General features: G+C 52.2%; 1 protein-coding gene across 1 annotated transcript in view; it reads left to right on the forward strand.

Moving 5' to 3' along the window:
- Pip4k2b (phosphatidylinositol-5-phosphate 4-kinase type 2 beta) overlaps positions 1-17,022 on the forward strand; it is a 29,678-nt gene extending 12,656 nt beyond the window's left edge. Inside the window, exons 3-10 of the mRNA XM_075990882.1 lie at positions 2,181-2,277; positions 4,904-5,056; positions 7,201-7,347; positions 8,676-8,714; positions 9,165-9,278; positions 10,800-11,064; positions 11,466-11,569; positions 13,285-17,022. Coding sequence (XP_075846997.1) covers positions 2,181-2,277; positions 4,904-5,056; positions 7,201-7,347; positions 8,676-8,714; positions 9,165-9,278; positions 10,800-11,064; positions 11,466-11,569; positions 13,285-13,365 — 1,000 coding nt within the window. The 3' untranslated portion in view covers positions 13,366-17,022. The remainder of the gene's footprint in view (positions 1-2,180; positions 2,278-4,903; positions 5,057-7,200; positions 7,348-8,675; positions 8,715-9,164; positions 9,279-10,799; positions 11,065-11,465; positions 11,570-13,284) is intronic.
- The last annotated feature ends 128 nt before the right edge of the window (positions 17,023-17,150 follow it).

The raw sequence follows: 17,150 nt of genomic DNA on the forward strand, positions 1-17,150 counted from the left end.
CTACCGCCAGGGTCCCTTGGGGCTGTAGCTGGGCCCCAGGTGATTCGCCCAGGGCCAGCTCTGGAGAAGGGAGCTCTGAGAGCTGAGGTAGCTAGTGTACCCATCTTCATCTCCGCTGCCAGGCATGCCCCTGCCCCACCTGTGTGTAAGCCACAGGCTGAGCTTGGTGCTCAAGGTCACTTCCCAAAATAGACTCTTCTCTTTTGATTTTGTGGCCTCTCGGCCTCCATACCAATGTCTAGAAGTCGTCTCAGGTCACTTTTGGAGAACTTCAAGTGGTCAGCTCTTATCCAGCACTGCCGAGGACCTGTTCTAAGCCATTTGTTTGTTTGTTTTGAAACAAGATTTGTCTGGGTAGTCTTGGCTGGCATGGGGCTTACAATGTAGACCAAGCTAACCTTGAACATCAGTGAACTCCTGCCTCTGCCCCCTTGGTGCTGAGATTATAAATATATACATATACCGATATGCTGGCTTAGCCCAGACTGGCGTGAATCTTACAGTGTAGACAAGGTTGACCTCAAACTTCTGGCAGTCCTCCTGCCTCAACCTCCTGAGGTACAGATGTGACGCACCTGCCTCCCAAGCTTTGCTTGTTCTTGCTGCTGCTGCTGCTGCTGCTGCTGCTGCTTTGAGACAGCATCTCATGTAGCGTAGGCTGGATCTCAGTGTGTAATCTGATCTCAGTCCATGCCTCGAGCTTTTGACAGTCCACTCGCCTCCACCTCCCAGGGCTGGAGTTTCGGTTTTCACCCCAGGGCTGGAGTTTCGGTGTTCACCCCCGCTCCTGGCCTTTTTTGTAGCCTTAATTTTACGTTTCACCATGGGCCACACCAGAAACCTTGAGGCACTCCACTGTGCTCTATTCTGCATGCTCCCCCTGGGTCCTGCTGTCCATTGTCCTTAGTCTCCACCACCTCACCAGCTGTACAACCACCACCCCCATTTCCAGACTGTCAGCTCTGAGGACAAGCTTGGTTTTCAGAACAGCTTCTAGTGGTCTTTCTCTGCCACAGTAGGCAGGAGCATCTCGTTCTGGAAGCCATCGGTCTTCAGGATGGCCACCTCCCAAGTGGCCTCCTAAGGAATGGTTGGTAGCCGTCAGCTCAAGCTGGTACAGTTTGAGAGGTTAGCACTCTAGGGGCAGACATCACACACATCCCGTTCCAGGTCTCTGGTCTCCCTCATGCCTTGGTCCAGAACAGAACACTGAGCTCTTAGACTTTCCTTTCATCTTCACTTTGGCTCATTTAAACAATCCGAGACGTAATGTCTATTAGGCAACAGTGCTATTCTAGAAGATGTGTCGGAGGCTTCAGGAGGAGCCACTTATTTTGATTTTCAGGAAGTCTGCGTCCTGGAATAGCCAGAGGGCCTCAGTCTAGAAGGGGGCCTCTTGACAGAGTTACCATAAAGGAAGAGCCCTCATTTCTAGACCATTTTCTCTTTTTAGGAGTCTGGACTGACTAAGGAATGGCATGGCTTTGTAAAGGTGTGGTCCCAGGGCTGGGTCTGTAACTCAATGGTAGAACACTTGCCTTGCATGTGTGGGGCGCTGGGCTTGGTTCCTAGTACCACAAAACTCACAAACAAACCAAAAAAACGGTTCCTCGTCAGCTGACTAAAGACCTCTTCAGTACAAACCAAGCTTGTTTAGCTGAGGTGTCTCACATGATGCCCAAACTGTTCTGAAACTTACCTAGGTAGCCCATATTGGCCTGATGCTCTCAGTGTCCCTCTGCCTCAGTCTTCTGAATGCTGGCCCTGCAGGTGAGCCCATGGCTCACGCCAGCTTCACCTTCACCTGTGGACATGCAGCAGGCAGGGCGTCTTGGACATGAGCATCTCCAGGATGTTTCCATGGCAGTCTCCCAGAGAAGAGTGGCCTTTCGATGAGAGCAATCGTCCCAGCATGCTGTGAGAAGGTGCACACTCTGGGTCTCGCTGCCCAGTGGATACGCTTTGCTTTTCAATTTTAAGGACAGCGTTAAAAACAAAACCAAGTCATACAGATTCTAAGTGTATAGTTTGATGAATTCTACCCAGCCAGAATCACTTACAGTGTTTGCTGAAAATGCAGTTTGAGGCTCCAGAGTTTATACAGGCCACACTTTGAAGGGCTCTGGTGTCACTCAGGCTGAGTAAGGGCAGCTCACAAAGTGTGTATCTACTTTCCCCAGGGAAAACCTCCCCAGCCGCTTCAAGTTCAAGGAGTACTGCCCTATGGTGTTCCGAAACCTCAGGGAGAGGTTTGGGATTGATGACCAGGATTACCAGGTATGGGGCTGTCTGGGCACAGCTGGAGAGTTCAGGGATGAGGGGGTTAGGAAGTCACAAGACAGGCAGGGGGCAGAGTGTCGGTGGTCCCCGAGCATCTCCCTGTCCAAGCTCACTCCAGTGCTAGCAGACAGGGCCAGTGGGGTATTGGGAGCTTCTGGGGGCGGCCTCCAAAGCTCTTGTTGGGGGAGGAAGAGGGAGAGCAGCAGGAGGGAGGGGGTTGTATAGGGAGCAAGCAGTGAGCCTTGTTATAGCAGATAAAACAGATTAGGAAAAAGACACGTAGGGTCGTGCATCCTACTGCCAAGTATGAGCGAGTGTCCCCTGAATATGTCTGCTGTCCTCATGGTGGGAGGAGGTAGGCATGCCAGAGTGACTGCGCTCTCCAGAGCATGATCCTGTCACAGAAGCCATCGGCCTGGAGGGAATGTCCTTCAGACTGAGCGGCCATGGCTCCGCACCTTCTCTGCCTTGCACTCCGAGCCCCTTCTTTCCTGGCACACGGCCAGCTAGAGAAGGTGGAAGAGATCGTCTTTGCCCTTCAGCAGTAGGACCATAGCTGACTCTTTCCTTGTCCATGCTGATACCACAGTGAGATCAAAAAAAAATGCTAAAGCCCCGAAGCATTTTGTAAACCTTGGAGAGTTCCAAGGAGTGTGGGGTGAGTCTGGAGACAAGTGCCCCCTTCCCCTCAGGCCCCCCTTCCTCTCCTCCTTCCCCACCCCTCCTCAGCTCAGGAGTGCTCTGATGAGGAAAGGAAGAGTGGATGCCAGCCTTAAGCTCCCAGGAATGTCCATGACCGAGATGTCCCGAGGTTTCTCCAGCCCCTCTGCTGGGGCCAAACCCTGAACCAAGTCTTAACCTGAATGTAGTCCACTTTTCTGAACCGGTCTTGCCATTTTTGCCACCCAGTGTTGTGTGGCTCTGTTCCTACTACACGGGTTGGTTGTTGGCTGTCCCTGGGCCGTCTCACCACGTCCTCTCTCTGTCCGTGTCATGCCTCTGACAGCCCCGCGGGCACATGACTCTGCTCAAGCCTGCTGTTCTGGGATGGAGAGTCTTGGGGTGCTGCTAGACACAAGGCAACAGACCTGTGGATCTCCACTTGGCTCGCTGCTGCAGGGCTAGGCAGGGAGAAAGGAGACTCATTTATAAAGCCTGCCCACTTTTTGGGGGATTGGAGACTCATAGGGTGTTCTTTAACCTAGCACCCTTACTGCAGAATGTCCAGCATGCCTTACCTCTCCATGTTGCCCCTATGAAGGCAGTGCTGGTCCTCCATGGGTTCTTTTGTTTGTTTGTCTTTTTAACTCATTGTGGAGATACCCTGGAACTTGCTATGTAGACCAGGCTAGTCTTGAACTCACAGAGATCCACCTGCCTCTGTCTCCCAAGTGCTGAGATTAAGATTAAGGCCACCATGCCTGACCTCTTTTTTTTTTTTATGTGTGTCTGTCACTGTGTATGTGTGTCTGTCTGTGTGTCTATGTGAGAGTGTGGATGCCCATGGAGGTCAAAGGCATTGGATTCTCCTAAAGTAGGAGTTACAGTTGAGTGCTGGGGGTCAAACTCCAGTTTCCTGCGAGGCTGGCATGCACTTCAGACTGCCAAGCCACCTCTCCGGCCCCTCCAGAGGGTTCTGTGAGGTTCTATTAAGTGAGCAAGTAGGGCTTCATGAGATTGGCAAAGAGCATTCCCGCCAGCAGGTCCCAGTGGGTGTGTTTCCAGGAACCTGGGCAGCAGGGATCTCCCCTTGCCCTTACCTCCCAAAGTCACCTGCCCCACCCTCTTTGGGCTTCTCTGTCTGACCATAATGGGGCCCGGGTCTTGAGGAGGACCAGAGACAGAGCCACAGGGGCTCCTAGGACGGCCTTCCAGCCTACACAGATGAGCAAGTCCTATACCCGGGAGGCATGGGGAGAGAGAGAAGACCAACTTCTCTCCTTAGGAGGTGTTTTCAAGCGATGGGATCAACACACAGAAAAGTGCATGGTTACATAGGAAAGTACCCATTGCTTCCACGATGGGCCTTCTGGTTCGTTCCTACGCTTTGTTATCTGCGACACTCAGGCAGTCGGTCCTCTTGGTCCGTCTCCCTGTGTTTCAAGCAGGGAAACTTAAATGGCTCACTTGAGGCCACACTGCTTGTGAGGGTCAAGACTGGAACTCGGTGCCCTCCCAATGAGGCAGTTCTGGCTTTTAGAGCAGCTCTCTGGGTCAGAACAGATGTCATACACACGGCCTACTCTGAGGTCAAGGGTAGGAGCAACTCTTATCATCGGGAGGAAAGTTTTCGAGAGGTCTGTAAGTACTCCAAGTGAAAGGGGGTTAGGGGAGGTCCACCCTGGGGACCTCTGCCAGGGCACTTGTCGGTCTTTAAGCGATTCAGTCCATAGGAAAAGATTCAAGAGTTGTGGTCAGAATCTTAGGGATGGAGAGGTAGGGTGTGGTCAGAAGCTTAGGGATGGAGAGGTAGGGTGTAGTCAGAAGCTTAGGGATGGAGAGGTAGGGTGCTCGCCCAGCATGTGCAGGCCCCGGGTTCACCTCTTAGCCCTGTGGGAAAGAAAAGGAAAAAAAAATACTGCGTTCCTCATCAAAATCAATGGCTTTCGTTTTGCCTCCTCAGAACTCAGTGACACGCAGTGCCCCCATCAACAGTGACAGCCAAGGCAGGTGTGGCACCCGTTTCCTCACCACCTATGACCGGCGTTTTGTCATCAAGACGGTGTCGAGTGAGGACGTGGCCGAGATGCACAACATCTTAAAGAAATACCACCAGGTATGGTGAGTCCCAGCCTGGGCTGCGGAGGATGGGTCGGGAGAGAGAAAGAGAGCACTCCAGCAGGGCTTGGTTGGGAGGGCCCGCTCCGCCCTGGAGATGGCAGCTGCTTCCTCATGCCTTAGTTCCTTTTCTCATCGCGGTGGCAGAATAACTGACAGAAACAGTCTCAAGGATAGAAGATCCGGGGCCTGTGAGGTGCTCAGTGGTAAGAGAGTTTACCATCGAGCCTGATGGATCATTTACTTTCCTATTGCTGTGGTAATCACCAGGACCAAGGCTCCTTAGAGAAGATTTTATCTGGGCTTACAGTTCCAGACGGTTAGCATTCATGATGGCAGAGTCGAGGTGGCAGGCTTGGCAGCTGGAGCAGCAGGAAGCCGAGAGAACAGACTGGGAATGGTGTGTAGCTTTGAAACTTCATAGCCCACCTACAGTGACATACTTCCTTCAGCAAGGCCACACCCTGTAAACCTACCCAAATGTGTGACCAGCTGAGGACCATGTACGCAGATCTCTGAACCTGTGAGGGACAGTCTCGCCCAGACCACCACGCCTGATGGCAGGAGTTCAGTTTCCACAGTGGAGGAAAGAGCCGGTTCCCACAGGCTGTCCCCTGCCTTCCACAAGTGTGCAGTGCCACAAGAATAAGTCAATAAGATGTAATAAAAAACCACAAGATGGGCATAGTAGCGTACACCTTTAATCCCAGCACTCAGGAGACATAGGCGGGTGGATCTCTGTGAGTTCGAGGCCAGCCAGGGCTGTTTTACAGAGAAACCCTGTTTCGAAGAAACAAAACAGAAATAGAAAGGAGGAGGATGTATTTTGGCTTGTGGTTTCGGGGAGCTCGGTCCCTTGGCTGCACTTGGGCAGAGCAGCAGAGCGCTGGAAATGTGTAGCGGGGACAGCTGATTGCTTCTTACTTCGGGCTGGCTGGAGGGAGGAAAAGGACATGCAGGAAGTGGGCAGGGCAGGACTCAGCTCCTGAGGACAGCCCCTAGTTACGTACTTTCTCCAGCTGTTCCCATCTCTTACCTTTCCCACTTGCCAATAATGTCATCAATAGATTAAATCATTCCTTAGATCACCTGCCCCCCCCCCATGGTCTCATTGGCTCTGGAATATCACCTATAGCCCCAGAGGTATGTTGTACTAATCTCTTAGGTACTTTTGTTGTTGTTGTTGTTTTGGTTTTTCAAGATAGGCTTTCTCTGTGTGACAGTTCTAGCTGTCCTGGATCTGGCTCTGTAGACCAGGCTGGCCTCAAACTCACAGAGATCCGCCTGCCTCTGCCTCCCAAGTGCTGGGGTTAAAGGCGTGCGCCACCACCACCCGGCTCTTAGGTTTTCTTTTTAAAAATTAATGTAAGTTTAAGTGTATGGGTATTTTGTGCGTGTGTGTGTGTGTGTGTGCACCATATCAGCGCCTGGTGCTCAGAGAGGCCAGAAAGGTGTCAGAACCCCTGGAGCTAGAGTTACAGACAGCTGTGAGCTGCCATGTGTGTTCTGGGAAACTAATCAGGTTCTCTGAAGAGCAGCCAGCTCTCTTAACCATCTCTCTAGTTCCCTCTTAGGTGCTTCTTACAGTGGTTTGGTTTTTGGGTTTGGAGTTTTGTTTTGTTTTATTTTCTGAGATAGGGTTTCTTTGTGTAGCCCTGGCTGTCCCGGAACTCATTCTGTAGACCAGGATGGCCTCAAACTCACAGAGATCTGCCTGCCTCTGCTTCTGTCTCCTGAGTGCTGGGATTACAGGCATGCACCACTATTGCCTGGCTTCTTAGTTGCTGCTTCTTAATCCTGTTCAGTTACAATCAAAGTTAACCACTACGCCTGGTAACCAGGCAATGGGAAATGGTGACGGGAACTTACAGTCTCTGACGTGACAGCAGAAGCCCTGGATTTTAAACCGTGATATAGTCAGCGTTGTGGGTCATTTGGTCATATGGCCGTTTAGCTGTCCTCATGTCCTCTAGAAGGACAGCCAGGGCTCTTACACTCAGTTCTCTCTCCAGCCCCTCCAGAGCTCTTGTCAAAACCACTAGTCTGAAAGTAGAATCTCGGAGCATCTTGGTCTGGGACAGTCCTCGTCCTAGGTGCTTTCCTGCCCCTTAGCCTTCCCTCTCTTCCTGCCCTCCATTCTAGTTCATAGTGGAGTGTCATGGCAATACCCTCCTGCCGCAGTTCCTGGGCATGTACCGCTTGACTGTGGACGGCGTGGAGACCTACATGGTGGTCACCAGGAATGTGTTCAGTCATCGGCTCACTGTACATCGCAAATACGACCTCAAGGTAAAGGGCTCCGGTTCCCTTGTGTCCAGGAGAAGCTGCTCTCCCAGCTTCACGTATTGGGAAGGCTGGTGCGTGCATGTCAGCGAGATATACAATGCTAGAGTTGATGTGTAGACCAAAGGCTGTTTGAAGTCAAGGTGATAGTAATGAAGAGACTATTTAAGCCCTAGGTAGGCCATATGTGTCTGGCAGTTGGTGCTCCTCAGTTCCTGTCTGTGGGCAGCGGAGTGGGGACAGGCTGTGCTGATGCATACACTCTGGCTTTTGTCCAAGAGCCACGAAGTGACACACAAGTGCATATCTAGGCACCGAGAAGGATGCACTTAAGGCTGTGAACCGGCATACTCTGCCCTTGAACCAGGCTTCCTGACTTCTGTCACCTCACATTGCTGTCCCTTCCCTCTGCTGCAACCTAACTCATTCCCTTCCTGTCCCTACAGCCCTGCCCTCCCCCTAGCTGGGATTTCAGGTTCCCTCCCAGCAGCCCTGTACCCCCAAACCTCCTCTTTCCCCTAACTAAACACTTCCTGCTTCCCACCCGGAAGTAGGCCCAGCCACTGCTGCCCTCAGTCCTGGCCCAGCCCTGTGGTTCATGCTGGGAGTGTCTCCTCCCTCTACCACTTAGCACCCTGTGAGAAATGATTTGGCCACTGCTATAAGGAACTGAGGTCTCCAGGGCAATCTCGTTTACTGAGTATCTGCCATGTCTTTTAGTCATAGCTCAAGAAATGCCTGTGCCCGAGTGGGCCGGGGCTGCCTTCCGGCTCCTCTGAGACACCAGCCCTTCTACTTCCACTTGCTTGCTCACTGTGTCTGGTGTCTCACGTACATTGGCTTGTTCGAAAGAGTTTGCCTCAGGTACTAGGGTGAGGGCTAAGTGGGTCAAGCATGAGGACCGAAGTTCAATCCCCACTTCCCAAGTGAAAGCCAAGTGTGGGGTTGTTCACTTCTGATCCCAGGGAACAGAAACAGGAAGGTCACTGGGGCTTGCTTGCTGGCCAGCCCAGCTAACTCTATGAACTCCAAGTTCAGTAAGAGACACTGTCCAAAAGAAAAAACAAACCAAAACAAACAAAAAAAAAAGGCAGAGATCCCAACACTGGGGAGGCAGAGCAGGCTAGCGTGGTCTACACAGTGAGTTCCAGGGCAGCCAGGGTACATAGAGAAACCCTGTCTCAAAAAGCCAAAACAAGCAAAGAAACAAAAACAGCAGAGAACGCTCTGGCCCCTAACACATGTGCATGTGTGTTGCACTTCCGTTTGCATACATGTGTATCTGCAGAAGGCGTTTACCTCAGCGGGACTTCTAATGGCTTTTGTCCTTCCAGGGTTCTACTGTTGCCCGAGAAGCCAGCGACAAGGAAAAGGTATGTTGGCGCTGAGCAGGGGTGAAGGGTCGCTTGCAATCAGTAACACCTTCTGTTGGCCGTCTGTCACCTGCCCTCTGTGACCCCCCCCCCAGCCCAGCTCCCAAGCATGCAGTCCGTCACCATGAAATGTTGTGTGTCCTTCGGCACCTGCCTGTCCTTGGCATAAGCAGCATTTTACTTCTTCTGCCTTTGCTGGGTTCTTTGTGGTTCTGCTGGGATGAAGAAGGCTTCTAGGCCATCGTCCAGCCTGAGTCGGTTAATAGCTCCCTGCAGCTCAGCAGGAGCGGATCCTTCTTGCTCAGTCCTCACTGTCCAATCATTTGCGCCATTGTCTGTCTCATGCCTGAGTCTGTCGGCTCCTGGGCTGAGCATCTCCTGCTAAAGACCCTTCCCCTCTCTGCACGCTGCTCCCATCCTGCCTGCCTGACTGTGCTGTTGCTCTCCCAGGCCAAGGATTTGCCAACATTCAAAGATAATGACTTCCTCAATGAAGGGCAGAAGCTGCACGTGGGAGAAGAGAGTAAGAAGAACTTCCTGGAAAAACTGAAGCGAGATGTTGAGGTACTGCCTCACCGTTGCCTGCCTCTTCTTCCCAGATCAGGGCCTGCTTTAACCTTCAGCGAATGGAACTCATTGTTCCCAGGAGTCCACTGGACGGGTGGTGGGGTGAGCAGCGTCAGCATTCCATAGGGGTGTGACTTTATCAGTTCCTTTTCTGTGACAAAAGCCCGTGACTTTTAGAAGCAACTTTTAGAAGAACGTGTTTAATTGGCTTACAGTTTCAGAGGGCGGGAGTCCATTATGGGCTAGAACAGCTCACATCTAACCACAAGCAGGAGGCAGAGAACATGGTGGCAATGGCCCAGGTCTTCGGAAACCCCAAAGCCCACCTCAGTGACACACCTCCTCATGAGGCCACACCTCCCAATCCTTCCCAAACAGTTCCAGCAACTGGGGACCAAGCATTCAAACACACGGGCCCATGGGGGCGTTCTCATGCTAAGCTCCACACATACCGTTTTACCAGTGGGGCATTTGTGAGCCGGCGTGGCATGCTTCCTTCCTGTCTTTACGAGTCATCTCACACATGGAGCGCTGGGAAGCCAAGCAGACTCCCGGAGTCCCCAGGGGAGGGTCCAGAATTCTTCCCTGCTCCACATGGCTTCTTTTGACTTTAGGTGGAGGATGATGGGCTGGACTGGAGCTACCTTTTGCTTCAGTTGTTATATTTTTTTGATTTTTTTTTTTTCCGAGACAGGGTTTCTCTGTGTAGTAGCCTTGGCTGTCCTGGAACTGGCTCTGTAGATCAGGCTGGCCTTGAACTCACAAAGATCTGCCTGCCTCTGCCTCCCAAGTGCTGGGATTAAAGGCCTGCGCCACCACCACTCAGCACAGCCCGTGTTCTTAACTGCTGAGCCAGTTCTTTAGCTTGGTCCCATGTGTTAAATACATTTTTAAAAATTCTTTTTTGTTTTGAGACAGTCTCTTTTTTTTTTTTTGGTGGCGGGGACAGGGGAAGTTTGAGATGGGGTCCCTCTATGCAGCCCTGGCTGTCCTCGAATTCACGTAGATCTCCCTGCCTCTGCTTCTGTCTCCAGAATGCTGGGGGAAAGAAATTGTGCATGATCACACCCAGTTGATAAAAACAATTCTGAATCCCAGCCTGCTCCATTGGCTTGAGATTTGTGGTCTGAGATAGACTACTGGCTGGCCCAGTCTCTCCACAGTGCGGCATCCTCTATGTCTGTCCTTCAAGCTGCTTCTGGCAGCTCTTCCAGCAGTGAGCACTTTGACCTTTACCCTCCAGCCTGTGCCTGAGGAGCTCTTCTTCATCCTGCATCCTTGTGTCTGTCCTCAGGGAGTCCTCTCGCCCCACTGCCCGCCTTATATCTCCTTGTCCTGCTGAGCGATTGCCTGCCCGTAAACACCACTCTCATGGTAGAGACAACAGTGTCCTGTTCCCGCTCCATTTTTGAAGCCTGTATAGAAGTGAATGGAAAGGGTTGCTTTCTTTCCTTCTGGATGCCACCGCGGCATCCCGTGTAACCGCTTCCTTCCATCTTCCTGTTCTCCCCTCCATAGTTCCTTGCCCAGCTAAAGATCATGGACTACAGTCTACTGGTGGGCATCCACGATGTAGACCGGGCAGAGCAGGAGGAGATGGAGGTGGAAGAGCGAGCTGAGGACGAGGAATGCGAGAACGACGGGGTGGGCATGGGCGGTAGCCTTCTCTGCTCCTATGGCACGCCTCCAGATAGCCCCGGCAACCTCCTCAGCTTCCCCCGCTTCTTTGGACCAGGCGAGTTCGACCCCTCTGTCGACGTCTATGCCATGAAAAGCCATGAAAGTAAGTAGGAGCTTGTGCCACTCTGCCCAGCCAGCCCTGAGTGCTTCTGCTCCCTGTTGGGGTTTGGGGTGTCTGCATCCCTGCCTCATTCCTTGCTGACTTGCCACCTCCTGCCTACAGGCTTCTGGTTAAGGTCACCCTGAGAACTGGAACCTGGGTTGTGTTTTTTTCTCTCAGGTCCTTGTCATCTCTCTGGCTGTCTTGGGTAATAAGACCTAGGTCCTAGGAAGGACAAGCCTTTTTGTATGGCAGCTTTGGTCCCACGGAGGAGCTGACGGTCGAAGGAGATGGGACTATAAGGGATCCTTTGCTTTCCTGACTCCAGATGACCGAGAAGTTCTGAACCTTGGGTCCAGGGGTTATGGGTGCTTCAGCCTTTATCTGTTGTCTCCTTTGTCCAGGCGCCCCGAAGAAGGAGGTCTATTTCATGGCCATCATCGATATCCTCACACCGTATGATGCTAAGAAGAAAGCTGCACATGCTGCCAAAACAGTGAAGCACGGGGTGAGTTCAGTCTCCTGCCAGGGCCCAGCCCAGTGGAGAGCATCTGCACCCTCCTCAGAGTGCCTGGGAGGGCAGTCTTGACCTTCTTCCCAATAGAGAGGAAGAGCAGCCTGACTGCTTCCCCCCTCCTGTTCTCCCTCCTGCCTTCCATGTGCTCCCCCCTGCCTCCCCTGTTCTCCCTCCTGCCTTCCTGCATGCTTCCTCCTGCCTTCCTGCATGCTCCCTACCACCTCCCCTGTGCTCCCCCTGCCTTCCTGCATGCTCCCTACCACCTCCCCTGTGCTCCCCCTGCCTTCCTGCATGCTCCCTACCACCTCCCCTGTGCTCCCCCTGCCTTCCTGCATGCTCCCTACCACCTCCCCTGTGCTCCCTCCTGCCTTCCTACATGCTCCCTACCACCTCCCCTGTGCTCCCCCTGCCTTCCTGCATGCTCCCTACCACCTCCCCTGTGCTCCCCCTGCCTTCCTGCATGCTCCCTACCACCTCCCCTGTGCTCCCCCTGCCTTCCTGCATGCTCCCTACCACCTCCCCTGTGCTCCCTCCTGCCTTCCTGCATGCTCCCTACTGCCTTCAAATGTTTCCTACTTACTGCCTTCCCTGTGCTCCCTACTGCCTCTCCTTGTGCTCCCTACTGCCTTCCTGTGTGCTCCCTTCTGCCTTCTCCGTGCTCCCTATTGCCTCTTCTTGTGCTCCCTACTTACTGCTTCCCCTGTGCTCCCTATTGCCCTCTCAGTGCTCCCTACCATCTCCCCTGTGCTCTCTCTTGCCTTCCCTGTGCTCTCTCCTGCCTCCCCTGTGCTCCCTACTGCCTTCCCTGTGCTCCCTGCTGCCTTCCCTGTGCTCCCTCCTGCCTTCCCAGTGCTCCCTCCTGCCTCCCCTGTGATCTCTCCTGCCTTCCCCTGTGCTCCCTACCACCTGCCTTGTGCTCCATTCCCTGCCTAACCAGGTAATAAACAACTTGTTTTTCCCTAGAGTTGTCTGGCCTTTGGGCCCGAGCTGCCAGTTCCTTTTCCCCCGGGTGGCCGGGCATGCTGTGCATCTTGTTAGATACCAAGAATAGCCCTGTTTCCATGCTCACACTGCTCCCCACAGGCCAGTTCTCCTCGGGCTGCTAGCTGCTACTCTCCACACCTGGCCCTCACAGAGACCAGAGCCTTTGTTTCTACTGCTTCCGTGGTCCATCAGTCAGACAGTTCTGACGTGATACATGCGCCACTTCCTGAGGTGGCCTGTGGTCAGGCTCACGGCCTCATGACACATCGGTGCTCAGGATGCTGAGGCAGGAAGACTGTGTCAGTCAAGATTAGCATGAAACACACATCCAAAACTATCTTTAGAATAATTGTTTTTTTTGTCTAAGACAGTGGTTCTCAGCCTGGGGTTTGCAACCCCTTTGGGGGTCACATGACTCTTTCACAGGGGTCGCATATCAGATGCTTACATTACAGTTCATAACAGCAGCAAAATTTTAGTCGTAGCAATGAAATAATGTTATGCTTGGGGGTTAGCACAACACGAGGAACTGTAGTAAAGGGTCACACATTAGGAAGGTTGAGAACCACTGATCTAAGATTAAGTGGTTTTTTTCATTTGTTTGCTTGCTTTTTGTTTAAAAAAAGAAAAGGAAAGGAAACAAGTAGAAAGGCTCCATCAGACTCGGTCCCCTCAGCTGTCCCCTCCCCGTCTGACCCAAGTCTGCATCTTGTGTGTTCCAGGCAGGGGCTGAAATCTCCACTGTGAACCCGGAGCAGTACTCGAAACGCTTCAATGAGTTCATGTCCAACATCCTGACGTAGTCGTCTCTACCTTCTGCCAGGGCCAGACTGCTGGACAAGGGGTCAGGGTCGGGAGAGGGAAAGGGTGTGTTTGGGCTAGAGAGGGTAGGGAGCAGAGGGGGTTCAGGAGGGCTTTAGTAGAGGGGCTCAGCCTGTGAATCAGGACACAGAGCAGCGCTACAGGGAGACATGCTGTTTGCGCATGTGCCCATAGGATGTAGCCTTCCTTCCTGCCCGCCCTTGATAGGCCCCTCCGGGGTTCCCTCTTTGGTATCTTGTAACCTTTGTGATACCTTGGGGCTAGAGATGACTTGGTGGGTTTTTTGGGTTTGTCTCTGAAAATCATCGCTCCTGGTTTGCTATTTATACTGCTCCACGTCATCACCCTAGCCGCCCTCCCTGTCCTGTCCGGCTCTCGGTTCCCTTCAGTTAAGGCTGGCACAGGGGCCATGAGCAGCAAGTGCGCTGACCCTGCGAGAGGAGGCCAGACGCCTCTGGCAGCCATGTTTTGGTCTCTCCTAGATGGACTTTTGAATTTCCTGGAGTATTGTGCATAGTTTCCCTCCGTGTTTCCACCTTGGGTTCAAGTGAACTGTTGCATCCACTTCTCCATGCTGCCCTCGCGGAAGAACATTGTAGGCTGACCCCAGCATCTTGGACCAGAGTCACAGAGGCCTCAGAGGGGAACAGGTTCATCTTCATGAGATGGTGAGTGCCCGGAAAGCAGCTGGGCCCTCAGACAGCTGGTTCTCAAAGAACCCGGTGTTCACCAACCCAGCCATCTGCGCCTCCGACCTGGAACTTTGATGTCTGTCAAGCCTGCTTCCCACCGGCTCAAGGGGAACTAGAGAGCATCTTCACATTATCAGGACCCCTGTGTTTCAATGGCTGTTTCTTTTTGGATAAAAATCCCAGAAACTAATACAGGTTGTGTGCATCATCCACATCCTAACTCCTGACCTCTGCGTGCAGTCACCTGTAACTGGCCTTGGTCAGGGGCAGAGCCCTAAGTACCTGGGTGCTCCCTGCAGAGACACCACTCCGAGCCCCGGCCTACCGTGTAGGTGTCTGGCACCCCCCACCCCACCCCCGTGCCTGTGATTTCTCAACCTGGACAGCTTCAGCCAGCAAGGTGCTCCACCTGAGCTTGCCTGAGTCATTTGAGGATGTGACCCAGGAAAGCCTATTTGGAGGCCAGATGTGGGGTTTGACCCATCCCCAGCCTCAGGGCTGATTTTCCTTGTTGCCCCTCACCCTTTCTGAACTTGGGGTCTGCCTAAAGGCCTCCTTAGGAAAGAGCGACGCACCCTGCAGCCTCCTTCGGGATTCCGGCCCAGGGCCTCAGAAGGGAGCTACACAAGTCATTCTGATGCCACCAGAGCAACTGGTGGCCAGGAAGGAAAATGGCCCTGTTGGGCTGCACTGGGAGAGGTACATTCCTGCCTCCTCCCAACCCTCAGAAGGAATCAGGAATTTAGGATGAGATGGAAAATGTGTAGATAACCCCAAAGATGTGAAGCGGGTTTGTGGAACTATCTCGGGTGAATAGTTGCCTTCCTGTGACTGCCCCCCAAACTAGCCGAGCTCAGCTTTGGAGAGCAGGAGCCATTGTGCGGTGTCCTCCCTACCCAGCGCTAAAGGAAGCAGTCTTGGGCTTCTTTCTCTAGGGCTGCCTCATTGGGTCGAAGGCCTTCTGGTGAGGCAGGTGGGAGCCACACTTCTTCCCAAGAAGAGTATAGATAAGGTTCTGGGGAGCAGAGCCACAAGGGTCTTAGGGAAGTACTCAGAACCAATGGTTCAAGGAGAAATGTTTTAATTTAGGAGAGGGTTATATAGGAATAATGTCTGGACGTGATTTCCTACCTAACAATCAAGGGTGAAAAATCCGGATCCGCTCCAGTAGCCCCAAGCTTGGAAGGTGAGGTTCCTGGCTGATCCTGTTGTCATGCGTATGAAAAGTGTAACAATCTTATCATGCAACTATCAGATCTAACTTGTTTAACATTGAGTTTGTGGGGATTTGTTTTTTGTGGGTTTTTTTTTTTGTATATTGTTTACAATTTTGAGAGGTAGCATTCTGTTTCAAATGCTCTTTGTTTTCCTGACAGTATTGTTGAGTGGGTCAAAATATTTGAGCTGTGGTTTGGTGGACTTTATTTACATTTTTTTTTTAAAAGGTCATTCTCTGTGCTGTCTCCAAAACCTCTGGTTTGGCCCTCTGATTGCTTTGGCATTCATATGTTTAAAAGCTATTTATCTTGGTTCATACAAGTTTTCTTCCTCTTTGTGACAAAGATGTGCTATTTGACTTCAATCTCAAAGTGATCTCTCTCTGTCACACACACACACACACACACACACACACACACACACACACACACACACACACACCTGCGCCCTCTTCTGAGATCCCAACCATCTTATGGCATCCAGAATCATTTTGGGTCTTCCAGGAGTAGAACTTTAAGAGTAAAGACCCAGACAGTTGGGTGAGGCCTGAGTGCAGAAAGGGGACGGAATCCTATCTCATCAGGCCACTTACCGTGTAGTGTCCAGTTACAACTTCTCTTGTCCCCGCCCCTCTAGTGGAGAGTGAAGCGGAGAAAGTACGTGTCACATCCAGCTGACGTGAGGGTACTGTGAAGACTCTAACTGACTAAATGGCCTCAGGCTGTGTTCCCAGTGGAAGCCCTTGCCTGTCGGGCGTGCAGGGCAGGGCTAGGAGCGAGGCTCTGCAGCAACGCTCAATCTCTCCTCATCTAGCTCAGGGGTTACTGGTCTGTAGCTGGCGCCATGAGTGGCCCCCAGGCTGTTCTCAGTGGCACTGTAGTTCCCCCCACAGGCAGCTCTTCCTCTTCCCTCCCCAAATCATTTTTCTTCATCCTGGGCTTTAGGCATGAACAGGTCGGGTCCCCTGGTAGTGCTCAGGGCAGAAGCCGCTGGAGTCCTGCCGAGCCCTGCCCTCTTCAGTGTGCCAGGCCTGCCTGGGGAGGTGGACCAAAGACCCAGGACTTCCTCAGTAGCCACTTCAATCCCCCAGTTGTCTTTATCGATTCAGGTTGAGAGGGAAGAACATTAGCTGTTTCTAGCACTTGACCTTCTCCAAAGTGTGACAGCGGCTGTGGTTTCCTGAGTTTAGAGACCACCTCTTTGTGGCAGTAATGGGGGCTGGGGTCCAAAGGGAAACACATTTAGACAGCTGCTCAAAATCTGCCAGCCTAGTCCTCTGAAGTATGCCACTTAGGAAGAGTGAGTCAAGGAGAATAAGACTCAACTGTCCATCAGCAGGTTGACACCAGGAAGGAGGCCGGGGAAGGGAATACTAGAAGAGCTTGTCACTTCCCTGCCTGCAGCCAATTCTGTTAAGGGGGAGTCCTTACATTTGGGGAGGGGCATCTGCTCAGCACATCTTGGCAGCAGGTCAGAACATTGAACACACAAAATGTGAATGAAGTCTGGATTTGCCTTTGGGACCGCAGGATTAAAGTACCACCCACCACCTGTGACTTCTCCATTTCCGGCTGCAAGTTCCATTTTTTTTAAATAGGAATTTTCACCCCTGTGCTTGTCTAATGTCTGCTCTGAACAGTTCGAGCCCCTGTTACTGTTTTAAAATGCATGCGTGTTAAAATGAATCTCCAACTGGAGGACAAAATAAAACTCAAAAAGCTTTGTGTACATCTGGTATGTGAGTCCTTTGATGCAGCCACCCCTCTAAAATTAGAATCCTGTCCCCGTTTTAGAGGCACGGGCAAAGTCAGTGTATGGTTTGGAGAAGCAATACAACAGCCCACTCTAACATGCAA

This window comes from Microtus pennsylvanicus, chromosome 11 (genome assembly GCF_037038515.1).
Source record: "Microtus pennsylvanicus isolate mMicPen1 chromosome 11, mMicPen1.hap1, whole genome shotgun sequence".
NCBI lineage: Eukaryota > Metazoa > Chordata > Mammalia > Rodentia > Cricetidae > Microtus > Microtus pennsylvanicus.